Here is a 26,996-nt window from a genome sequence, read left to right on the forward strand (position 1 = left end):
CTACAGAAAACACTTCTTACTAATTCAGATTTTTACACTACAATACTTTCAGCAAAGAAGCATTACTCAGTGACAAAGGAAGGTCTCAAAAACAACTGTATTCAGGAGAAAACTGATAAGGAATTTACACTTAAATTTGTAAAAATTGCTGATCAGTTACATGAGCTAGTTTTACTATTTACAATGTTCAAGCTTAGATACATGACTCAGAAGAATCAGTTTTTTTAAAACTTTCAGCCAAATACAAAATAATACATTTACAGAAGTAAAAATACACTAGGTTTCTCTTCACTTTTAAAGCATAGAAATCTGAACAACTGAATATACTTTGTTAACCCCTGAGCAGGCTTACTTTTACAGGAGGAAAGCGATTAAGCAACACCACACCTCATGTGAGAAAGAAATTATTGACTGCACTAAAAATTGTTGAATATTTTTGATGGCAGGACTGCACTGCAAGACATTTTTTGACAAGTATTAAGGTATACTAGTCCCAAGAAAAATGTATGTGGGTTACTGGTTCACAGCATAATTACTTTTCCCTGTTTCCTCCAAATCAGAGAAGCACAAGATCACTGAATAACAGTATCAATTATAACTATAGTGTGACAGTTCTCAAAGGAAAAGGATGATTGACTCTCTTTACTGTAGTCTTTTCACACAAAATGGTTCTAAAAGCCCAACATGTTCTCAAAGACTGAAATTCTCAAGATGTTGAGCATCTTCCCTCAGAAGGAAAGATGATAGCGATGATTATCTGGCTTGGAAGCTTTGATATACATGAGAAAACTTAGGGTTCAGCTTATTAATTTCTCAGCACATTTGTGAGTAAAGTGCTAGGTCCAGGCCTCCTACAAGTCAGCATTAAAGAATAAAAATTCAAATTCATTTTCATCCTTGCTGTTAATTTTCACTGGCTTTAGCCAGCAGACTAAAGGTAAGAGGTTAAACAATGACTACAGTAAAAAGCACAAGGAAATAGTTGATTTGAAAAGTTCTCTACAACTTTCTGGGATGACTTGCATATTATTTAGAGAGAACTATGCTTCTAATCCACTATGAATAGTGCTGACAGTGATTTGAGCAATCAAAAGCAACAACACTCAACTTACTTCAGATCAACTTCAAGAGCACCATCACTGATACTTCAAGCTCAGATTTTTCAATGGACTACAAAAGCACTAAAAAAAGCAGTCATCAAATAAGGTTGTAAAGTACTTTTACTGTCTCTTGTAGTTGTCCTCTACAGAAAGAAATACAGAGTTTTTGCTTGGTTTCAAAAAAATAAAATAAGGTTGACATTTAAAAAAGTGAAAGCCATGAAAAACACTTTCAAGTTGCAGTAGCACTATAGTTAATAATGCAGCAGAGGTGAAGCAACAACGCTAACAAAAAAATTAGTACCCACATCTTCTTACCTAACTGTATGCAACACAAATGTATGTTACAAATGCCCTTCAAAGGGATGTCCTTCCACTGTTACATAAGAGTCTTAAATCAAAGGTTTAAGATTAAGAGATGTGAATGTCCTACCAAGAGTTTACTGTGTTTCCTATTTATTTCCCCAGCAGTTTTTAGTTTCTCCATTCATATTATCTCCAATAGATTTTTTACTTACTCTGTTAAATTAATTCTTATAGGCTTACGTAATAATAGACTTTTATTAAAGCAAAAGGCACTATATTTTAAAGTCTAACAACTCCTTAAGGAATTCCATTATTTCTTGTCAAATTTAGAGTACTTGTCTTCATGCAATCAAGTCTTTTAATTTCATACAACTTACTAATAATATTAGCAATAAATTTTAGATTTTTGTGACATGCTGCTTTCCCTTCACATAAAAGGAAAGAGTTTCCCTGAATTTCTTGATAACAGCATTTTATACCCACTGTATCCTACCAGGTGAAAGCTCTGCAGGAAATGGAGGTGAAGACTGGAGTTCATGTCTGTGTTTTGGAATCCTCTTCTGTTTCCAAGAAAATTCAGCTTCACCTGTTTCGACCTGTCCTCCTTGAGCCTCCATAGTTTTATTACAAAGAGTTTGAGGTTTCAGCAGTGGCTGTTCTTGTTCAAGTTCAAAATTCACAATAAGAGAATCAACCAGAGAGTCCAATTCATCCAAGTTCATAAAAGGCATGGGTATTTTCTGGATAGGATTGTTTGCAGAAGTAGAAGGCAATGCAAATAAATGGAAATACTTGTTAAAATATCCAGCTGTGACACAAATCTTTTCTGCAAAGCTCCTGAGAGCGCTTGTGTTTCTGTATGACCCTATGAAAAACAAAAGCAAGAAGAATCAAATGCAGCATTTTGCTAAGAGAGATCAAGTAGCCCTCCTTCCCTCTTGCTTTACAGGATTCCTGTAGTCCACAGGTACTATCAAGACAGGTAATAACCCAGCTAAATACCTTGTAATGTAGAAGAAACAATTTGACAGACTTCAGCTAGGCACTGCTCTAGTTCCAAATATTTTGCGGCAATGTTTGTGCTTTTCTTTATTTCCTGATATAGAGATTCTTCTTCTGGCAGTTGAGATGCTATTTCTTTCTGTATTAATACAGAGCAATTTAAGAAAAACAAACAAACAAACTCCAACAAATACATTACAGTAACTATTAACTATTAAACATGCCTATTATGGATTCAGTCACATAAAACAGGCCAACGCTGAAACACAAGAGGAAAGCAATGCCAAGTCACAAAACATAAAATAGCTCCAAAAAGAACTGCAGATTCTTGATGGGGAGAAAAAAAAAATATATATGCCACCAAAAAAAAAGCAAATGGAACTGTAAAATCCAGGAGAGGTCTGGCTCTTAGAAGACAGATTAAATCATCTATCCTGACTTCTAATTCAAAATACCAATAACTGTGGCCATAAATTATTGCAGTAGTTACAATTACACTAGCATTACTGAATTTGATGCTTTCAACTTAAAAGAAAAAATAGGTGGTTAGACTGTTCATGATGAGTACAAAAAGAAAGCAGATAAGATACAAGTAGCTCCAGAAATACTTTGAGTAAAATTAAAATCAAATAGTTTTGAGTGGAAATGCAGTAGCTAGAAAAGTTAGCATTCCAATCACAAGAGCACCACTGAGACAGGAAGTGTTATCATGCAACTGTAAATATACACAAGGTAGTTTCAGTTCTTTTTTTTTTTTTGTTAAATGCATCCTTTAAACTTAAACCCCCAATTCAAAGCACACATTTTGTGAAACATTTCTCTTACCTTTCTGCAATAAAAGATGTTATTTTCAAGGAATCTGGCTAATGCCACAGCATTATCCTTTATTCGGTTTTGAATCTACAAAGAAACCTCTAATTACATTGTACACTTGATTCAAGACAAAGTAAATACATTAATATTTTAGAAGGATAACAATGAACACTGGCATACTAATGAGAAAAATACTCAAAAGCAGAAGTAATGTTTTCTGCAAAATAACATGCAATTTTTCAAATAAAATATTAACTGATAGAAAAGATTGTTAACTATATCTGCAAGATTTTAAATAACTCCTTAATATGAGAGGATTTAAAATGAGCAGATTTAAGTATTTGCTAAATAGAGGTTGTCCTGTAATTTTTGTACCACTGTCATTCTCAGTGGCCAGGGTAATCTTTCAGTTAATATTCTGGTGTTCTCTTCCCGACATTAGTTCCACCAGTGACAAGCATACACAGAAATCTGCTGCAAGCAAGGAGCATTATCTGGAAAGCAGACTGCTCAATTCCTTTTGCTGAAAACATGAAGCATTTTGGAGTTAAGCAGGCAGATAGGAACAAAAAAGATTTTGGACAGTTTCACTATTATTTGTAGGATTAAGAATGACAACAGTGAAAACCAGAGTAGGAAGACATTTTTGCTTTCCTTGAGACAAGCAATTTATCACTCCTCTCCAACTGATTTGAAGCTTTTATCCCAGGACATGTATTACAGATTTTTGAGTAGTAGCAAATTCTTTGGAAATAAGTATTTTCTAAAATCCCAACTCATGAAGGGGATTATCTTATTGGCCACAGTTCTGCAAATTTCTCAACTTTGAAGAAAAAGAACAAAAATAAAAATACATGAGGCAGAAGGCAGGATTGCTCAAACACAGGTAAACTGTCACCTTTGTCCTTGCATGCTGTCTGTACAAAGCATGTTTATTCAGAGGAAAAGTGGCAGAACAACCCTATATACCCCAGCACTGAAAGGAAGCGTGTACTGTACTATATACATCTAGTACCTTGCTAAAGAACATTTGTCTTTACAAAGTATTTCCTTGGAATGCAGCGAGGCTTTCTGTCAAAATGGCTCACCCACGAAGGAAGTAGCATATTTCTAAGGGGTACTCTAGCTTGTCTATTGGAATTTTCATATAGTCACAGAAATAGTTTTAACTACGGTGCTTATTCCTTATACTTTATTCTCTACTTTGCGTAACTTCCTATAGGATCATCTTCCACATGATTTGTCACCTAAGCAAAAGAGCACAAAATAACAGGGTGTAGCCCCTCCAGGTAAAAAAAGCAAACAAGCCACTACTGAATTCAGTATGTAACGATGTCTGTTCTGCTTTAACTGTCAAAATACACTATTATTGGTGTCTCTTGTGTTTGTTTCATGAAAGAGCAACTCCTCCCCAGAGAAACTCTGACTTCAGCATACTGGAAAAAACAAAACAAAACAAATACCCCAAATCTATTCAATTTGATAAAAAGATAACTGCTAAACTGCTACTGGGGGGGAAGTACACACACATGTGTTTATTATGAGGTAGTAGGAATATCTCTTCATAAAATTACAAGAATAATTAAACTGATGTCTTATTATGAGAGATAAAAGCTTCCAATTGATGTAATTTCTTTCATATTACAATAAATGTGGAAGGTGGCAGGAACAACTCATTAATACAATACAAATAATTTGCTGTAACTTTCCTGAAGTGCAATAAAGAAGTTGCTCAAATTAATATAATATACCACTGTTGCTTATCAATCTGGGAAGTATTTGAAGATCAGCTGTGATTTCTGTGACTGACACAAAATCAAGGAGGACATTTCTGACTTCTGTCCTATTAAATACCTACTTTAGTCAAACAATTTCCCTCTAAAGTGCTTGATTCATAAAAGTACTTCAGCATACCCCAAGTGTTAGGCACATGAGAAGACTAGCTCTTAAAATATAATGCTGAACTACTTTAATATTTAGATAGCATGCCATTTGGGACTGGGACTGTAAGAACAATGTGTGACAAAATGAAGTCTTCAAACTTTCTAATAATCTTCCTGACAATAACAGTGAGTGCAGTAATAGCAGAGGTGATTACTATCAATATAAAATAACAATTCACTTTCACGTTCATGAAGTCTTAGCTATTAAATATTAAATCTTTTTACAAAATAAACTTAACAGTAATAGACAGTATAAAAGGTCCACTTGCTCCTTTGTGCCAGTTCTCCCTCTTTCAGGGTGACACTGAAATTTTACACAAAATGCCCTCCAACGCACAGAGAAATTGGCATAAATACAATACACTTAAATGTTCAGTCTGCATATGGGTGAAAGGCTAAATACTGTATAAACTCCTACAAGATTGCAGTCAATATTTCCACTTATCACCCATCTCAAATCTGTGTTACTAATCATATCTGTATTCCTCCTATAAACTTTCTAGATAGAACTGCTGAAAAATAAAAGACGTAGTAGCAGCTTTTAATATTACTTTTATCTCACCTCATTTTGTGGATATTGTTTCCCAAGTTCTTTCTGCACCATTCTTGTTTTTTCCTGTACAGTATCAATGAGAAACTCCAGCCCTGAGCCTATTCCATCATAAACGGCAAGCACAAAGTCCTTTTAAAATAAAGGTTCAAAACATAATAATTAAAGGAATTGATATGGCCTTGTATTAAAATGGATTTTCCACAGTGGGCTAGAAACATAATTCTGTTCTCAGCAAATTGTTCAGTGCTGGTCTCTTCAGTCACATGTCATTCTTGGACCACAGGGGTTCAGCACTTCAACCTCCTTCTCCTAACTTTCTTCAGGTTTCTGAAAATTCTATGTGGTACTTAATCACAGATTACTGAAATAAGTATTGAATTTCAGTGAAATAGGTAGACTTGTACAATCTCAGTGCAGATACAATCCTAAAAGCACAGTATTTCTCTTTATAGGTGGAAGTTACACAGATTTAAAGTGCAGGATTTTTTAAGGAAAAAAAACCCAAAAATTTCAAGGGTATTAACACATACCCATTTTCACCATAAAAACAAAGTATTAGATAAACTCTGAACATACTTAATTCAGTTGATCAAATTGCTATATGTAACAATTTGCTTCTGAGCACAGTTACTGAAAATAAACATTATGTCAACATTAAAATTACTATGTCTAATAAACATTTTTTCACCTGTAGACTAGTTGCAGGAATGTTGTTCTCTTCAGAAAAGGAAATATCAGTTCTTGTGACTACTGCCAAGTGCCCTATATATTTCATTGTTTGTTTTACTGTTTGGTTCACTTTGCTCCATGCTTCTGTTACCATCGAGGGTATATCTGAAGAACACCCCTGAGAAATAAAACCATATAATTCACTGAAGCTAGAAAGCAACTCTGGTCAAAGAGCACATGTTTTCTATAACACAAGAGTTTGCAGCACACAATAGCTTGAGGTATTTTCAGCTTTACATCTTCCTACTTCCAATAGCTTATCTACTACAGCTAAAAGATCTTACCTTGCAATCTCAGAGAAGAATGGTATTATACTTACACAGTTCAAAAAAAATATTACTCTTCACAAGGCCGTAGCATGAACAAGGGGAATATTTACTGGCCACTTGTTTATAAACTTAGAAACAGTAGCACTTCACAATCTAAACTAGCACTTGCTCTTGTCACTGCATGATTATTTTGCCTTTTTATGTTTAAGAACCTATGCTGTTGTCTGGGCCTGGGCACAGAAAGGTCTGCATTACTCTGAACTAGCATATGGAAGTACCAGTTTAGCCAGCAAAAATGCACCCTTTGCTCTTCATCTTCCTGAGGTGTGTTCACTTGTCATTGCATACATTGGACATTTAAGTGTTTTTAACAAGTCTGTAGTAAACACTGCATGAAAGCACAGAACTTCTCTACACACAGATGATTTATTTAATATACTTTACCTGCAGCAGTAACTGCAAATAGCCTCCCAAGTTCTTTACTTCCTGTTTAATTTCTTCATCAACTTTTATGGATGCAGGGCACTTTTGGACATTGTTAAGCCAGAGCTTGGTCAGAACCACAAGCCGGTCAAATGCAGAGATAATTCTGATGCTGAAGGACTGAGCAGCACGATCAAGAGAGAAAACTACAAGAGAAAGATCTATCAGAAGGTCTCCTTTGCAAGTGGAAGTAGGAATGTCAATTCTCCTGATCAGCAAACATATGAATGCTTGTGCATCAGGAAGATGAGTCATTAGTAATGTTTATTTTTAACTGTTATGAAAATAAGACTTACAGTTTTCTTGACATTCTTCATCTTGCTGTTCATAGGCTTTTGAAATGGCAGAAACTCCAGAGAAAATGATAAACAAATTAGTTAGGAGACTATCTGCTATGCTCTTTCCTCCTTCGTGATTCTGTTCCAGTAAATCTAAAGCTGAACTTATAGATTCTTTGCAAATTCCAGGAAGAAATGATTCAGAAAAACTTGGGCATACACTGGATTTATTCCGTGAACCTGTATGATGTAAAAGCAAAACATACATGCAAGAAACTCTTCATAGGAGTGAGCAGACAGCATTCCTTTAATGACTATACAGCTTCTTCAGCTATGTTCAACTACTCAAGACAGCAAGTCAGAAAAAACATATATACAGTGTTCTACATAGTTTCTAGATTCAGTTAGCACAAAGACAAATTCCATAGTGAAATTCTTTAACATGAATCCATCTTTTTCAATGAAACCTAAAGAGAGACAGAAAAAAACAAAATCCGGCCAGTGTTAAATAACTGAATGCATAAAAATATTTGGAAGACTGAAGCATCTAGTATTTCAGACAAAAAGTTTATAAAACCTCACAAAACCTTGAAGTACTTCAGTTGTTGAATGCATAGAAACAACTCAAACAAATGAAGTCTCCAAATTATTATATCAGGATTCAGCCTCTGGCAATTTGTTACATGAACTATCATCTTTCTCCAGTTAACCCACATAGTTAAGCAGGGTAATGTTTTAGATAAATTTCTTAAATAAGGATCATAAGTGCTGGTCATGAAGTTTTTTGCCCTAAGAAAGCATAATAAAAATATCAAAAACTCTACTGCTAACAGCTTGACATCATAAACTTGAAGATATTATAAACAGGACATTTTTAATTTTGTTTTCCAACAGACACTTTTTATTTAATGACTATTAGAAGTGCATGCATTTTATACATGTAGTAGCTTCAAATTCTCAGTGTGAAATGAGAGGTGTTCTGCCAATATAATAAGTACCTGATATATAGGTAGTTGGTATATTCTGAACTGGTTGCAATTTCATCTCAGATAAACATCCAGAAATTCTCTTGTTCTTCATAAAACTTCTACTTCTATGAAAGGATGATAGAATGAAAACATGAAAAAAAACTTTAAAATAAAGAATCTCTCTCCTGGTACGCACTAATGTTCAATTAATATTAACAGACATAAGGCAAACAAAATGGACATCTACTTTTAATTAAAGAACACAAAACCTAAAGCAGAGCGAAAGGAACACAATACAGCCCGTAGGATGCAACATTCCCATCTTAGGCTACTGGTTTATTACTGGATTATTATCATCTAGACCTTGATACAAAACACTTACCTGCTACCTACTAAGATCATTGAGAGCAGACATGTTGGCTTTCTTTCACCTTGTTTGCTGGACAGAATGAATTGCTTTTGGAAAACCAAATAGGAGGGCTTTTCTTCTTGGGAGAAGGCAGATATTCTGTAAAGTTCTCCACTGTCAGTTAGACAAGCTAACTTGGCTTCTCTGTCTGCTTAGCTGTCAGTGCCTAAGGCCAGCTTTTGGGAAGAGAGTTGTTTGAAAAGCTTCAGCCAGTCTTGAAGCTGCTAAACAGCTGGAAATAGACTGAACAGGGGCTCCCCAACTTCTCTTGGAGCTGCATTTGAGTCTCCTACCTTTGATCCTGCCTGACTTGCACTGCAGTTGTGTTGTAACCACACCTCTGCCTGGCCATGTACGCCATTGATCTGGAAATGCAGACTTGACTTCCCAGTTTGACCTGGGACCTTGCCACGATGGCTGTGCTAGGCAATCACTGGACTGCAGGCTGACCCTGCCAACCATCCCTGGACCTAATCCTGACTCACTGAGCCAGTTTCCCAGCTGAACCTCAGCCCTGCATCATTACATACTTACCTGTGGATCTGAACTGCTGGCTGACCCAGGTTACCACTGCCAGACCTACTCTGCTCACCTCACTCAGGTACTGTTGTGCTAGGCCCTTTTTTGCAAGGGCATCACCCCATCTACCTTGTACGTCACATTCAACTCCAAACTGCCCTTCCCTTTTGGAACAGCCTGTCCTTTATGCTCCGTGACACTGCACATAACGAGCACCAAACCTTAAAAGTAGCACACAGAATTCAATTTATTTCCCCAGTACGTGTGACACACATCAATTAACTGCTGCCAATGCAGCACACAATGCTGATTTCCCTTTTACAGTTGCTTTTCTTTTTTAGTTCAACTTCTAATTCTATAGGCAGAACAAAACCAAATACACTTCTGAGATTCAAGAACACACAGAATACTGTCCAGAAGGAAGCATCAGACAAAAAAAATAAAATTATTGCAGCATTATTCTGCCATTAAAACAAAATTTAGACTAAAAATAAAGAAACTCTTTATCCATTGCATTCTTTTCAGATAACTTTTGTTGACTTGGAATGGTCAGGAATGCTTTCTAAAACTTTAGAGTCAGACAAACTGATCTGCTTTACAGCAGAATAACAATAGTCATATGGGCTGCTACCCACTAGCAAAGCTATAATTAAGGATCTGTTAGCATTTCCGCTATAAGCCACAACTTGCAGAAGTTTGCATTTCAGTTGTAAATACCATTACAAGGCCAAAACTTCATATACAAGGTCTCAGGCCAGCTGCAATTTACTCCTTAAAAACAATGCTTTCATACTCTAGAAGTGTGAAGAGTACATTTAAAACTACACATTTCGCTCTGCACTGATGATATCCAGACATACAGTTTAGAAAGCCTTACACATGTTCTGACAAAATATACTTCTGGGTTAGGAGACACCTTTGTTCCCATTTCTTGTCCATGAGGAAAGATAAGAATGAACTAATAGAAGAGAAGAACTCATCAGCTGGCACAGTGTATGGGGTAAGCTAAGGATGGGAACAGATGTCCAAGTGCCTATTTAAAATTGCTTGTGTTACTAATTAAATACACAGGTATCTATAACCTTAACCTATGGGTCCCTCTGCAGGTTAATTAAAAGTCCTGTGCTACAGACAAATGTCTCAATTTCTGAGATAGCTTTCTGAAATCATTGGGAACAGCCTTTAATTACCTCCAGCTACTTGGCAATAGTCATACATAAAACTTTCTGTCACTGATCAAACATACATTGCATATATGCTATGCCTGACCTCAGAAACATTGCTGTTAATCTGCCAAACTGCTTTAGTGGTCATGTAATTTTTATTAGCAACATGTTGCACACTAACATACATTTCGTAAGTGAAGCAAATAAAGCACAGTAAGGTAATATATTTAATTTAAACTTTCCACCCTCCTCACAAATGTATACATAACTCTTCATTTAATTTGTAAATCTGACATTATAAGTGAGGTAAAAGAAGAATTAATAAATAAAAGACTACATCAGTAGCACAGAAGTACGTTTAGATAATTAGAGAAGCTATATTTTTTGCTTTGTTTTAAGCATAGATGAAGGAGCTACAAAATTTGTATCACCTTCTTCTGGAAAGAGAGGAAACTGAGGCATCTGAAAGGTCAGGTTCCCACTCATCAGAAGGGTCATAAAATATATCAGCAGCTTTATTGCTATCGTTACTCTGAAAAAATAAAGAACATACAGGGGAGGTGGAAGGTTAAACAGAAACAGAGTAATAATAAAGCATGCAACATATGGAGAAAGTCATGTACTACTGACAGTAGAACAGTAGTTTCACTGTTTTTTCTTTTGTTAGGATATGTATAATCTAGACAACAACTGACTGCCAGCCAACTTGAAGTGTGTTTGAAAATAACCTACAACAAGCTAAACATTCAGTGAAGACACCTAGCTACCCAGCATCTGAGATACAGGAACACCAAGCACAAAACTTTTTCACAGCTCTTTCCACATGCTAGATTTATTAAAAATCTGGGCATATAATTTATTTATTTTTATATCTGGATTTGTCTAACAGTTTTAGCAATACTTTTCCACAGGAAATAGAATCCAGTCTCCGATATTGCCAAGATCCAAACAGTTTTTAGTAATAATTATGGCAATATTCTTCTGTCACTAGAAATACCTGCATATTAGAGGTATATCATAAAGGAATGCTTCCTCAATCTTTTTGTGGCTTTTATTTGATGGCTTTTTTTCCTTTTTGGAAAAAATATTGAAATATTTTTATTTTTGATATATATTCATATATGAAGAAGTTATTCTTTCAAATAAACATAATGCTTTAATGAGATTAAATTATTTTCGAAGGTAGAAAAAAAGAGCATTTAATTTTAAAAAAGAAATCATTTATTAAAAAAAAAAAATCATGTGCCTTGGTGTTTAAGATCACAAACAAAAAACCCCCAAGATTTTCCTCCTGTACGATTATCAAAATCTTATCTTTGACAAAATATTACTGATTTTTATTGTTTTTTCTTCAGTTGTTAACTGACCTCATAGAGTTCTTTCATTGCTGCGAGTTTGCATTCAAATTTCTCCAGGCTCCAGAAAGTTGCTATCCCCAGTTTGATGTTACGAACCTGCACCTGAACAGAAGACACTGTTCCTGTTTTATCATCAATTTTGTCATGCCTAAGAATTTGAGAAAGTTAAAAAATAAGACAAAAAACATTATTCATATTGCAAAAATAAAAAGTAATTTTACATAGGATTACACAGAGAATACAAATTTGATTACAAACACGGAAATTGCTTGAGACATATCTCAAAACATGCACTAGTGTATACAATGAAATTATTTTTATGTAAAGGAAAAAAGGAAACCCTGCATTCACAGATAGAAGTAGATACTAGCATACAGATTCCTGAATCTCAAGAAACTCAGGACCAAATACATGCTATAGAATTCCACTGGCAGAGTTCTTGTTGAAGGATGTGAAAAGACAACATCCGAAAAACACAGCAATACCTACACCTACTGGGAAGTCCTAGCTTTCCTGCATTTACTGTAGCATTTCTTTTAAATGATACAGAGTGTCCTCTGCACTATCTCTGCTCACACTAAGAACACCTGACCAATATACAGGTTCACTTCTAGAACACTCATCAGCTACAACTAGCAAGTAGCATGGCATAGCAAGAGATCTGTGGAGTGAAACTGGTCCAAAGCACTCGATATCCACTATATCCATGTTCTGAGATTTTACTTTGAACTACCTCTGTTGTGGTCCTGTGAACTGAACCCCTCCTAGTGGCTGGCACATATTCCCTGGTTTAGTTTTGTCCAAAAGGAACGCAGGTAGTGTGCTTTAGGACCATTTCAATATGTAAGCAGAAGCAGGATGGATATGGGCATCAGAAGATTCACTGCCAAAGCACACTTGATCCAAAATTAATTGTCTGTAGACTTAGACATACCTTTAAAGTCTTGATCTAAAATTCAAATTTGAAATGCACATTTCAAACTAACAAGGTTAAACTGAACACTTAATTAAAGCTAGTTTGGAAAAGTGATTTGTCATGTTCAATTTAACAAAACTGTGAAAAGAAAAACAAGCAGCTCACTGCACATCCAGAAGCCAACCCTCAGATTTTTTTAATATATATGCCCTTAGAATTAACTAATTCAGATACTCACCTGTAGAAAACAGTGTTCTTCCCTAATTCATTACTAATGGTGTTGCCCTCTTTGATCATCACAGATAGCTTCAGAGAATTCCAGTTAAGTGGAACTAATAAATAATATAGCACATAATGATTAAGTGGATCAAACAACTGCAGGGGTAGGAAAAAAAAAAAAAAAAGGCAAAAAAAGAAACCACAACCAAAAAACTTTAATGGAATTTAGCCAATAACAGTTCTGTGAATTACCAATACATTGGGAAAAAATGACCCTCCCAGCCAAGGTAACTCTTTATAAAAGGTCGGGTAAAAGGTTTCAGAAATAGAGGCATAACACCAGACACTAGCTAGGAGACTAATCTGTGACAGGAAACCAAACATAATCAATTCCCTTACTCCAGTTTCCCCAATGACTTAACACCTAACCAGTTCAACCTGATGGGGGCAGGGGAGAAACTCTAAGTAATCAGTGTAAATACAGACTCTATGTATATCCAGCCAACCACCTGGAGCATGATTAATAAAACAGAGCCTTTAGTACTGTCTGATATATACAGCTTATGAATGGGAAGGACCATAGCAGCCAAAAGGCTCTTCTTGTTCAGGATCATTAGAGAAGTGTTAGAGGAAGAGAAAAAGCTTCTGGATCCATATCCACTAAATCCAAGCCCACCAAGTAAAAGAGAAGTCAGCATTGCCCTTGTAACATTATATACATATACATACTAGTCATAGTTTTATTCCCACTTCCACGATTCTTCTGAAGGGTGTGTATTTCTTCAGCAATCTTCTGCTTCTCAGCTTCCAGAGCTTCAAGTATCTTTGCATGACGAACAGTATGATCTTCTAGAGCCTGGGGGAAGATGGGGAAAGAAAGGAAAAAAAAAAAAGAAAATCTAAAACTCAATGCTATTTAAGCAAAACTTTTTGTTGCTGTCATTTTAGGGACTCTCAGAACAGAATCAAGTTTATATTGGACACCTGCCATATCAGTCTGAAACCCTCCATCTTCAAACTCTGACAGTTCTCTGGTTTTGCTTCAATATGGACATGCTTAAAAAAATACTGGAATTAAAAATAAACAACTCTACAAAAAATTAAGTCGTATTTGTTACAGCAGTCAGATATCCAGGAACATCAGCCAAAAACCAGTCATTACTTACATTAATGTTTGGAGTCATAACTTTTGGCAAGGCAATGGTCACCAAAGTTTGGTACACAAACAACAGTCTATGTTATCTAAGAAATAAGGTCAGTATTACTTTACCCCTAAGTTTAATATAATATCTTATTCAAAGTGTAAACAAAATATCTGTTCTTCTGCATAAAAATCATGCAGAAAAATACTTCAGAAACATTAAATTTACAATATTTTATTAAAAAACCCAAAATAAAGCATAGTTTATTGCCTAAAAAGCTGCCCTTTTTTTTTTTCTTTTTTTTTTTTTTTTAGTTACCTGCTTTGTAGCCAAGGTCTCCATTTCTAAACGCTTCTTATTGAAGTGTAGCTCTAGCTCAAGATTTTGCTTTGCCTTCTCCAGCTCCTGTATTTTAGTTGCAGCTTTTTGGTTATACAGTTCTTGGATTTCCTTCTTACGAGATTCTTCCCTCTAGTATAAAAAAAGGACAGATGAGAGGACACATACCACTTCTACAGCATTTTTGATCTACCCCTTAAGCAGCAGATATTAAGATTTATTTTCACTTTAAAACATTTAAAACACACAGCCCCTGTGCACTACTTAGCCCAGTATCAGCAATGAAAGGTTACAGCCCAGTTCACAAGCATCACATTATGTCTTCTATGGCACACTTAAGAAATAAGATACTCCATTATTATTGTTTTACCATGATGTACTTATTCTATGTAGATGCATATATATTGTAAAAGTATTTAAAAGACTAACGAAGCAGCATGCAAACTGGGAAGAAAAAAAAGACATATTTTTTATTTACTGTAGTAATTTAAAAGTCTCATAGAATAAGTTAAATTTTGTAGGGACTTTTCTTCATATACAAGTTATAGTCTCATCAAATTCACACTGGATTAACATTTTAGTTCCTGGATAATTCTATAAACCAAAAATCCCTAGAATAATTCTGAGGGTGACACATACTCCAGAACTCGTGTGTTAGTAAGGCTGATTTAAAAAAAAAAAAAAAAAAAAAAATAGAAACACCATACTACAGCTGTTTTGTCTTATTGATATATTTTATGTAATGATGCAATGGTAACCTACCACCTCTGCTTCCAATGATTTTATTTTGCTTTCATAAGCTTCTTTTTGTGAGGTCAGTTCTTGTTGAACCATCTCTTTTGCAATTTGGACACTGTGCATCATTTCTTCCTTGGCTTTGAGTCGTGCCTCTTCTATTTCTGATTCAAGCCTACAAGTAGAAGTATGATACATTTAGAATGATGGTTTTAATCTCTTATAGGCTGTATAGAGACTATAATATTTTTTTCTATGATGACAGAAGCCTCCAATTTTAACAGTAAAAAATATGGCAGCTTGTTTTTGGGGGGATTTTTATACTTTATCTAGATATTTTTTATTTCATAGCAAAAAGGTAGACACTAGTAAAGATGGAAGACATTCCAGAATTTAAAAGTCTACTTGGGTTCCATATTTATTTTATTATGCACCTTTCACAACATTAAGAACTGTAATAGAAATTCAGTAAGTCATATTAAGAGGCAGAAAAGAAAATTTAAGTCGAGTCTTGTGGTTTAATAACTCCCAGGAACAAAGCAAGTACAAATAACACTTTACTGTCCATCATGTTCTCCACCATCATAAAAGATGAAGGTTGTAACTTTGTTTTTTCCTCATTTTCCTAAGGCATTTGCTTTGCAGGCTTTAAATCTCTCTAAAACATCAGAAGTCAATTTCAGACTCATTATGTGCTTGGAGATAAATGTAAGTGAAGAGATATATTACTTTGAAAATCTCTGGAGCTCAGTGTTTCTTTAATAAATAGTCTCCAACCTTGACAACTGGACTAGATTGTTGGATCACTTCTTGGAGGCATACATTTATTTCAGCTAAGTCTGGGACTTTGACTTCCACTATAAATGGAGTTAACAATAACCTTGATATTTTCCAGCTCTCCCTTATTGTGAAATAATTAACAACCTTAAATTTCTTAAACTTATCGCATGGTTGCGATAACAACTGAATTTATTTTTAGAACAAGAAGATACAATACTTACTGTGTTCTCTGTGCAATAAGCAGCTCATTCTTTGCAAATTCAAAGTCTTTTGGACCATCATGTAAAAACATAGTCCCACAGGATGGCCTTTTAATTTTCTGAACCTCTGCTGGATGATTAAACCTGAAATAATGGTCTCCCCCAAGGATCACTCGATCACCCTATTGAGAAAGTGGAGAAAAAAAAAAAAAGGTTGTTCTATAACTTTTAGATTTATAAGCAAGTTTGCAGTGTTTACACCCTACCGGTGGGTCTAGAAATCAAAGAGGAAGAGACAAATATTTTTCAGAGCCTCATTAGAAAACCTGAAGTCTAAAGTTGTAATATTAACAAAGCTAAGAAATCCACACGTGCACCTATTACTCTTACCAAGTCAGTTACTTACATGATGAAGAACTGTTGTGTCTGAAATGCATTTCCCATTCACATATGTCTTTGCTTCTCCCAGTGGGATAATACTCACTTTGCCAACAGTATTTTTTATAACACTGAAAACAAGAAACATTTGTGATACCAGTAGCTAATGTTAATTGCCAATGATGTTTCTTAATAGGCTAAAATTCATGCTTTAGATAGTGACCTGTTATTGTTTTTCCAGATGTGGATTGTCTTCATATTACTTAGTTACAACATACATAGTTAATGAGTGACAACCTATATTTTGTAAGAAAACAGATATTTAAATCTAAGAAGAATCCACTGTTAAAAAATTACTACAATATCCTGCCATCTTAGCATTTATTGATAACACTTTATTTCCCAACATGCATCTTTCATGGTTTAGTAATTGATTAGTTAAGTTTCTTCCAGAATTTTGACAAGGATCAATTGCATGGAGGGCCCTTTAAACAGTATTTCTGCAATATGGCCAAGTTGCTCTCTACTTTTAGTTTTAAGTAAGAACTGTCAAGGCATTTCACTTTTCCATTGAACTTGTTATCACATAGGATCGTTTGATCAGGTCCTTCTCCAGCAGTCCTGCACAAATGGAAAATTAAGAACTTAAGCTACTATGGTTAACAGATTTCTAGAGGTAACAGAAGAAAGTTGCCTTAATCATTGAAAAGTACAAAAGTTATCACTAAACAGGATTTTGTTACTGCCAGAAGGAGGAGTGACTCCAAAAGAAAGTGAAGGTTGAAAATAAATATTTTCTGCTCACACTTCAAGTATAAAAAGAATACTACATACCAATGGTCATCAGCAATTAGCACTCCAGAAAGCTGGATATCATGTTTCGAATTTGGTGTACACCTTCCAACGGTAGTTTCTCCTTCTTTGATCATATACAACAGCACCTCAGAAAGCTGAGGATCTTCATTGAGATTGACAAGGTTTGGCAAACGATTGTCCATTTTGAATGCAATTCCTGCTTTCTAGATAAAAGAGAGCTCTGTATAAACAACAATTTACTTTGTGCATTCAAATACCTATCTTAACTTTTTCTAAGAAGTCACAGTAGTCTGCTAAAAGAATAGCATTAAGGAACCCAAATCTTAAAACTATTCCTATTCTTCTGCAAGGCTTGCTGATGTTATATTTTCTGTACTATCTCCTATAGAGAGTGAAGTGAAGAAATAAAATGTACCTGCAATTCTTTTATATCTTCCAATTTCCTTTTTTCTGCTTGTTCTAATTTTTCTTTCCAGGCCCTTGATATATTAAGTGAAAAATAACAACATATTAGGAGACAAATTACAGTATATAAATTTTACTATTTCTATTTTAAAGTAAGACATTAACAACTGCCTGACCTTTGCATTTCTGCCATGTTCTTCTCCTGCTGGTGAAGTTTTACCCTCAAAGATGTTATTTCCTGCAAATAACGTCTGTATTTTTCAGGATCAGTGTTCAGAGAGCTTTTCTGAGCTGCCTTCAGTTTTTCAATTTCAGCTTTCAGTTCTACATTAGACAAACCAGACACACAGTACACATAAAAAATGAAGACAAAATAGGGTTTGGGTTCAGTACAATGCTAGAAAATTCAACCTGTTATTTCACTAAAAATGAAACACCTTTACCCATTCCAGATTCTCAAGTATAGCCTAAGATGATATCTGAATTTTGGGGAAAAAAAAAAAAAAAAAAGGTCACAAATAATAATATTAAAAGGAAGCTATCCTAGGTTGTATTAGCCTATGTAACAAGTGGTCAGTCAACACAATAGATTATTAGTAGTAACAACTCTTATCGAGCACACAAAGTTAAACACACATGCAAATGAAAAACCCTCAATGACTGCAGATGTCAGCCTCACCTCTGATCAGCTTGGCATTCACATCTTCATTTACTTTAGCAATGTTGATAATTGAACAAGCTTGTTTTGCATAGCGAAGAGTGCTGAGTGTTTCTTCTGTACTGCTGGCAGCGGGACTCACTGTGGCAATCATAGTAGTTTGTGAATTTCCACCAAGACTTTCCTTTAACAACCTTCATTTGATAGGAGAGCAGAAGTCAATCCCCCGCCCCCACATTGAAACAAAAATTAAACTTTTCAATCTGAATAGATTAAATACAAAATACCCTAAAACTGAAGTCCTGTTTGTTCTTTATGTGATGCAACAAGCTAATATCTTCCCTCCATAGGTAATTTGAAAGAAAAGGAGGAAAGGAGAGAGGGAGGGGAAGAGATGTCTCCTGAATTCACAGTCTGAAGAGGAAGAATTCACAATCTGAGAAAGCCTTTACTTCTATATAAGAGATTTTGAAGTGTACGTACCAAGTAAGAACAGACTCCCGGTAAGGAATGAAAGTTTTCTTTCCATTTCGAGATTGTTTAGAGAGTGCAGAAATAACCTTTCCAAGGGTGAACAGTGATTTATTGATACTCACACCCTCCTATGTAAAGCAAAAATAAAAATAATTATAATACAGTTGTATTTTCTTGGGTGATGTTATTGACTGTACCATTGATTTAATTGTGCTTATTCAATACATGGTACAGCTGTACCATATTAAATGTCACCACTAATTAAAAACAACAATAGATGCAAGAGTACCCTTGAAGACCTTAATTTCAAAAGAACAGAGAAGCTGGCTTTGTGTTAAAAGCCATAAAACTTATGAAGGCAGCTTTTTTTTAAAAAAAAAAAAAAAAAAAGTATCTTATTAGAAACTCTATTTGAACTTGAATCACAAAAAAAAGGGCAAGCCTCACTTCGTGGAATATCTGATTCATGATCTGGAAAGTCATGCAGACAGTTTTTCCTCATTCCTTTTAAAGGATCCTTAGGCCTAAGCAAGACCTGGCCTGCCACACTGCACAGTCAGAACAGGTTCTGAGGGCCATCCACCCTCACCAGCAAAATGCAGTGCAATACTTGGAAGCATAAGGGCTGCATATCCATTTATAACTACAGCTCCTGCCCAAGAGCCCTGGTAGGTGAGGATGCTTTGGAGCTTAGGGATATTCTTTGGAGTCAATCTTTTTCCACAGATCTCCAGTCTTGGTTTACCTTCAGTCTTTCTCCAGTGGTCTGAGCTGTTGAGCAGCATTCACTGCCAGCTAGATCAATTAGATTTATGTGACTGGTAAGCCTACGATCACATTTGTCTTCATCTACAAATTCTACCTGGAAAAAAGGGAGAAGTTTGCAATCAAACCAAAATAAAAAGTCTAAGGACAAGAGAAACCTAGCAAGCTGTTCTCTTTAAATACATAAGAAATTGACACTTCATTTACTTTTTGACAGGATACCTTCATGTACATTCCTTGAAGGAGACTAAGTTCAGACTTTTAAACATAGTATCAATTGTTTGCAGTTGAATAACTGTATAAACTGCACAAACAAGAGATTAGCAAGCTATGGCTTTGGGCCTGAAGTTCTGACTATTGCAGCTATCCAATACCCACAGAAATCAGTAAGCTGGTACTGACTTAGTCAACTGAAGATCAGCTAATTAGTCAGTAGAAAAGTCTCAGGACTAGTTCTCATAGAGAAAAGAAATAATCTAGTGCTAAGAATGGTGAGAGGAAGAAGGAAGGAAAAGATAAGGAAACTGGTCCAAAAAATTAAAACCAACCAAGAAAAACAAAAAACCCAACCCAACAAGTTATTTGTGAATGGAGGAAATTGATAGACTACTGAGGAGCTTTACCTATTTCACTTCTGTTTTCAGGCTTATGTCATTAAGTCAGGTTTTGTCTCTTACACATCTGTAAATAAGATGTAAATCAGATCTCACCTATATCCTGAAGATACAGGTGAGAAAGGTATTCTGAAGCAAGGAAGCACTCACTCAGTGAAGTGTGTTGAAACTGAGCAGAAACTGCATCTCCTACCACTGTCCCAGCTCATCACCTGCAGGAACTCAGCACAGGTATCCATCTTGCATAGCCTGACCTCCTTAGAAGCTAAGATGTGTTGGCAGTAGTGTGAAATTAGGTCTGGCCTCAATTTGGATTCCAGTTACTCACACTCGGAAAGCTTGGAACGACTCCTAGATTTGCTAGTCTAGACATATTTATATTGCTGCTATAAATATATGGAGCACAGAGACATCAGAATCTACTCAAAGCACGTAAAATAAAACAAGTTTTGCTATGTAGAAAGTCATGTTAAAATGTCCTGTGTTTTATTCATCTTCTTCAAGTTTATTATCATAAAAATTTTCTAGGCAGCACACAAAACAACTTTTTACTACCTGATTTGAACAGACATAAAACACTCAGCAATACCTTGGTTTGTGTCATGATGAGAGTGAAGACAGAATGAGATCTAGAGCTCTTGTCATTCATCACTGTAGCAGCTGTTGCTCTCTGCTTATTTCCCAGTTCAAGCCAACTCTGTAAGAGATAAAAGCCAGAGTGTGAAACTAAAACCTACTATGGGTGCTTAACTGAAGATTAAAATGTTTGCAAGTAAAGTTATTAACACAAATGACTATAAGGGAGGAATTAAAACTTAAGTTTAAGAGATAACCATGTGAAGAGAGTGACACTTGTCTGTATGCATTTACTTAGCTCCATTAAATAGGACTAGTCTTCATTACCCTTTTACAAAATCAGCTGAAACATCATGGACTACTGGCAGTCTGTAAAGCATTTTCTTCCCATACATGGAATTTAGTTTTCAGCAGTGAAGGAAGGAGCAAGTAGAAATATTTGTATTCCTTTTTAGTAACCAAATAACTCTTACCTGGATATCAGAGTAAGAACGAACAACATTCCTAAATTGGGGGGAAAAAAGAAAAGTTTGAGTTCAAACTGTTTTCTTTCTATGGTTTTCCCTGTTTCCTGAGTTCTGAAACGTTTCCCCAGTTACAGACAAAATACAAATATACCATGAAAGCTCCAGTTGTCTTGAGTCTTCCACACACTTATTTCATTAAAACAATACACTAAAGGAAATACATCAAGCTAGACGGGGGTATGCATTTTTGTTAAACGATGCAAAACTAAGATCTTGCCTAATTTGCTGCTGAGTACACAAGCTTTCACCGTGCCTCAAGATAATAATTAGCACAAGGATTACACCATACATCTATTAAAATGAGAACAGTTAAGACTTACACTGTCAGGCCTTCCACATATGGTCCTAACACTGGATGTTCTCGTACACGAAGCTGGTGAGAATTTTAAAAGAAAGATTATTAGGTGTGCATTAGTTAAACCTAGCACTCAGGAATATCTTAAAATTAAGAAAAAGTCTACTTACATCCCTAGTACAGTGTTTATCATCAACAAACCTTATCATGAATCATCTAGAACAGTATTTTCAGGAAAATAACTACAACTGAATTTCTCCAGAGGCCTGAGAAATCAGAGCAGACTGCACTAGGCCGTTGCTCTCAGAGCTAACTGCAAGAACATGTATCTTATATAAGACATTTACATAAGGAAAAAAAAAAAAATCTTTTCTGCACCATAAATCTATTATGTTTACAAGTTAAATAGCTTAGCTCAAAATCGCTGGCAAAGCTCAGATGAAAGCACTCCTACTATAAACAAGACAGTATAGTCTTTACTTCTGTAGAACTAGTCTATATAAGCCCCAAGTTTAGGATTAAGGACTTAATTCAACTTGCTGTTGAATGTACTATATCTTCTTTACCATAAATGAATACTCAAGGTTTACATGCAAGTGGCCATTCTAGTGTTCAATACATCAATGTACAAACAGTACTTTTTTTTTTTTTTTAAATAAATCAGACTTGATAAATTCCTTCCCTACATCCCCAGCTTAACACAAATTTCTTTAATTTATGTTTTTACATATTCTAACACACAAGCATTAAATCTAACTAAACTAGTTTAACTAGTGATCATTAACTAGTTAATCAGGTCACTGATTGTTTTTCCCCCCTGCCCCATTCTCCAGCTTCTTGGGAAACAACCAACCAACAGTAAAGGAATTCCCTGACAGCCCCATGGTTCTAAGCAGCAAATTATCCAGGGCAAAGAATCTGAAAGATATTGTCCATCTTGGTGCTAAGCTGTTATATGATAGTAGTTTCTGTAGCTGAGCAATGTAAACAGACAGAGGAAACAAAGTAGGGAAAAAGCCTCCTTTTGCAAACGCTAACATTTTGTCACAAATATACTATGGACTGCAATTGGATACGTAGAGTCAGTGGCAAACAGATGTCCCAGTAAACAAACAACATACAGATATTTTCAGAAAGTGAAAGGACCTTTCAGTAGCAGTAAGAACTGAGGAGACTGATGGATCAAATACAATTAGGCAAACACTTTTTCCCCAACCACGACTGGAAGCCTCCAATTGACAACCAACATTATCATCCTTCCATTTTAGAAGTACATCTAAATTACAAGATAACTCAAATTATATCATACAGAAGAATCTTACTATAATCTGGAGATTTAGATAAAAAATAGTCTTAGAGACTTTTTATAAAGGCTGATAAGATAATCTTCATTTTGCAGATGAGGAGATATGCTAACAACAATTTTGAGAGATTCTACTGAATCCTTTTGTTTCTATTTCAGCAAGATTTTTTTTTTTGCTTAGCATTTCTGAAGTGCCAAGCATTTTGCTTGAAGGTATATAGTGAGGTTTTTTTTTTACTTGAATCCTATTACCACAACAATCTAAGGTACTTAAGTAAAAAAACAAGGATCACATGGCATTTGTGCATTTTTGCAAACAGATGCCACTACTTTGAGATTATGCATATACTTGTTTCTGTAATCAACTTACTTGTTGTTTCTTCTGTCCGCTTTCAGCTTTAAAGACAAGCAAATCATGAATTTTCTCATTGTATACTTCAAAAAAGCTCATTTCAAGATGATACAAAATCTAATAAAATTAATAATAAAGAGTTATTGACATAGTCCACAAAACATTTTCATCATCTCTTGTTTCAAAAATTAACCTAGATTACCAGATCCTGCTGGCATTCTTTTGAATCAGCAAAAGAATACAGACATTGATAAATGGATCAGCACTAAGGTATAAAATGAAAGACCGAAGCAGCTATCAATACTGAAATGCATCAGTTTCCTCATAAATTCAGTGTAAAGTCAATAGCATAAGCATGCTACCTGTTGCTTGTCCATTTGTGCTATTCGAGTGAAGAGATCTTCACAAAGTCTGGGAATTATTCCTCGGTCTTCATCAAATCCCATCATCCTGTCGTTAGAAAAAACACCCGCTACTTCAGTTTTGTAACCTCTATACCTAGTTTTAATATTAATTGTATAGCTCTAAAGTTGATATGCCATATGCTTCTACATTATAGAAATAATAAGTGACAGAAATAAACCTGATCTAAGTTGGTAGTTTTTAAGCAGTGAGTTGGATAAGATGATGTCCAGGGGTCTTTTCCAATTCATCCATTGAGAAATGGGTTGAAAGCTTAAGTCAAACAAAAACCCTACAGCAACTGAAGAGTCAGTTGTACTATGAACAGTAAACTGATAGACATGTGATATCCTAACATGTGTGCATCTTCTATCCTCTGCGCCCTGTCAGTGCAGTAAGCCCCTCTCCACCTCTGGCATGTTTTTTTCCTGTCTAGTTCTGCCACTGCAGAACGCCGGCGTTCTGGACTAATTCAGCAGAAGTTTGTTGTGTAGACCTGACCTGAGGGGGCAGTTATTACTGATACTCATTTCAGCCTTGCTGAAAATATAAAGGAGTGAAGGTGTCTACCTGAAGGTGGAGGGGAAAAAAAAAAAATACAACAAACCTTCAAATAAGGTAAGAATTGCAATATTGAGCATATCTTTCTTTTAGGCCAAGGTAAATAACCATTACAGGTAAAAATAAGAGTTCCCACTGAAAAAGAAAATCCTACCTCTGTGTAAGTTCTGTATCTATGATAAATTGAATAAAACCATAAAATTGTGAAAACTAAATAGAAACATTTCTGATCTTCAACTAAATATTTAAATGTCTATAGTACTTAACGGGAATTATAAAGCTCATAGAACTGATTTTAATAATGTATGGCTGGAAACAAAACAGTTCACTAGGCATTCTACTGAAAAATATACACAAGGTATATAAAATTGGCTATAAACCCACAAACTGTTACTCGTCTGGGATTATTTTGGGTAAAGATTAGATTTCAAATAAGCAGGGCCACAAACATCTGGATTTTTTTAATTTAAGTTCTGAAACAGTCAGGACTATAATTAGAAAGGTCTCTTAAAGGCCTTCTCCAAAAAAACATAATATGCTTTAGAATATGTCACTTCACACAGAAAATAACAAACAATAGTGAACAACAGTACTGGGAGAGTCTGAGAAGCTCTTAGCATCAATGAAAGTTTTTGTCACTAAAATCTCTGGAAAGAGCTTTTATTTTCTTCACTAGATGTTCAAAGAGTTCAGATGTCAGATATATAAAAATATTCGACAGTTAACCTTGTCTCAATTATTATAAATATGGTTTTAATTATTTCTGCTTAATTTGTTTTTAAATATGCAAAAACATTTAAAAACAATCCAATAACTACTAAATCTATTCCATCTAATTTGCTTTCATGACTTTACAGTGCATAACAATTGGCTTCTACAGAATTTTAACAATTATTAATGGGAACTTACGTGTATGATTTTCCAGAACCAGTCTGCCCATAAGCAAAAAGACAAGTGTTGTAGCCCTCAAAAGCTCTTTCTAGGAGTGGCATTGCCAAAGTTTTATAAATCATTGCTTGGCTTGCAAAATTTGGATGACATGCATCAAAAGACCAGAAAGAGAAGTCGTAACTGAAGCTGTAAACCTGGTTTGTAGCTGGATTTTGTACAGCTGTCTCTGATCCACTCATAGAGACTACAGGGAGCGAGTTTTCATTTTTCTCTCTGAATGGAAGGAGGGAAAAGAAAAAAAAAAATTAAAAAGTATAAGTTACATGCTTTAACTTAGTCATTTCAATCAACAGTCTTATGCAAAATAAAACATTCAGTAATAATTGTTTAAAAACATCTGATGAACATAAAAGTATTCAAGCTCAAAATACTTCAGCTAATAAATATGAAAAATAGGCCCAAACATCTATGAAGTGAATTCAAGTTCTTAATAAAATCTTTACCTTGATACTACATGAAATATCAGCTAATTTCAAAGTATGTATTATATGTTTATTGGGTCAATGATTAAACAATTCAAAAAAAATACAAAGCAGGAGTCAACATACACTATCAGAGCCACCACTAGGATGAGAAACATGCCCAGGATACAGACCTGTTACTGAAAGGCCGCACACGCACAGCGACAGTCACTTTGCTGTCCTCCACTTTGAAAACATCTTTCTCAGCGCTATTGCTCTCAGCTAGAGTTTCTGTGTTCTCTTTCGGTTTTGAACTTCTACTCACAGAAGGAGAGCTGGAGACACTGGTTTTCTTTTTGGCTAGAATTTGAAGACGAGGTGTTCGTTTATTTGAAGCACACAGAGATTGTTGATCCCAAGAAGTGCTGTTCTTTGGTGTGAGCTTAAACCCTTCTGTTAAATCTTTCATTGGCGTCCTTGGTCTTTCCAAACTGCTATGTTTTATAATCAAGTGTTGCAACCTTTGCTTTCCAGCTAGCTTATTTGTATCACCTTTTTCATTCAGTTGTGCTCCTGATATCTGATTAATACATTTTGAGGTAACTAATTGTTCTGATTTAGGAAAATCATTTTGAAATTTTGTGTCAGCAGCACTTGTGCTGTATTTTAAATGTGTGCAGCTACGATCTTCACACAGACCATCAACAAAGCCAAAGGAATCCTTGCTGTTCAGGTTACAGTGCAGCTTCGTACTTGACTGACCCTCAGCTAACTTAAAGTTTAGTTTAACGTCATGGGTATCATTATTTGGTGGAAGTGCAATCTTGTAATTTCTTTGTGCAGGAGAGTAATTATTTTCAATTCCAGGCACAGTATTCTGATTAATTTTACTCTTCTCTATGGAGCCAGTCCTCACACGCCTCTGCAGAGTAAGTTTCTTCTCCATTTGTGCATTTTCCATGCCCTGTGTTGTGTTTGTATGCAATTGTTCACCACTGGACACTGATTTTTTGCTTGTTCCAGTTCTCCTCTGGAGTTTTAGTCTGCCTTCAGGTTTAAGTGTAGTTGATATGTCACTCACTTTTTTACAGGATGAAATCACATAGGTCCTATTTACTTCCTCAGTCTTGTTCTGAGAATGTGAAACCAGACTATCTTTTTCTTCTTCTGACATCTGTGACTTCAGCTGCTGCCCAGATGTTTTGTTGCTGGTATTCTGCAAAGAACTCTGCAAAGCAGTAGTACCTTGTGCCTCAGAGGAACTTCTTGCAGGAACTGTGTAAACAGGCAT

General features: G+C 35.3%; 1 protein-coding gene across 1 annotated transcript; it reads right to left on the reverse strand.

Annotated features, from left to right (window-relative positions):
- Nucleotides 1-1,879: 1,879 nt before the first annotated feature.
- On the reverse strand, nt 1,880-26,996 carry KIF14 (kinesin family member 14). Its single transcript, XM_010176914.1, has 29 exons — nt 25,900-26,996; nt 25,263-25,517; nt 23,753-23,840; nt 23,409-23,507; nt 21,761-21,813; nt 21,387-21,417; nt 20,927-21,034; nt 19,704-19,820; nt 18,968-19,086; nt 18,506-18,678; nt 18,003-18,150; nt 17,837-17,900; nt 17,440-17,624; nt 16,634-16,736; nt 16,249-16,409; nt 15,275-15,422; nt 14,492-14,644; nt 13,761-13,887; nt 13,051-13,144; nt 11,906-12,044; nt 10,970-11,070; nt 8,475-8,569; nt 7,495-7,716; nt 7,160-7,344; nt 6,406-6,564; nt 5,727-5,846; nt 3,234-3,308; nt 2,409-2,547; nt 1,880-2,271 (listed from the first exon to the last, which is right to left on the reverse strand). The coding sequence occupies exons 1-29, from the start codon at nt 26,994-26,996 to the stop codon at nt 1,880-1,882; spliced, it is 4,950 nt and encodes a 1,649-aa protein (XP_010175216.1).

This window comes from Antrostomus carolinensis, unplaced genomic scaffold, assembly GCF_000700745.2.
Source record: "Antrostomus carolinensis isolate BGI_N321 unplaced genomic scaffold, ASM70074v2 scaffold21391, whole genome shotgun sequence".
NCBI classification, from domain to species: domain Eukaryota; kingdom Metazoa; phylum Chordata; class Aves; order Caprimulgiformes; family Caprimulgidae; genus Antrostomus; species Antrostomus carolinensis.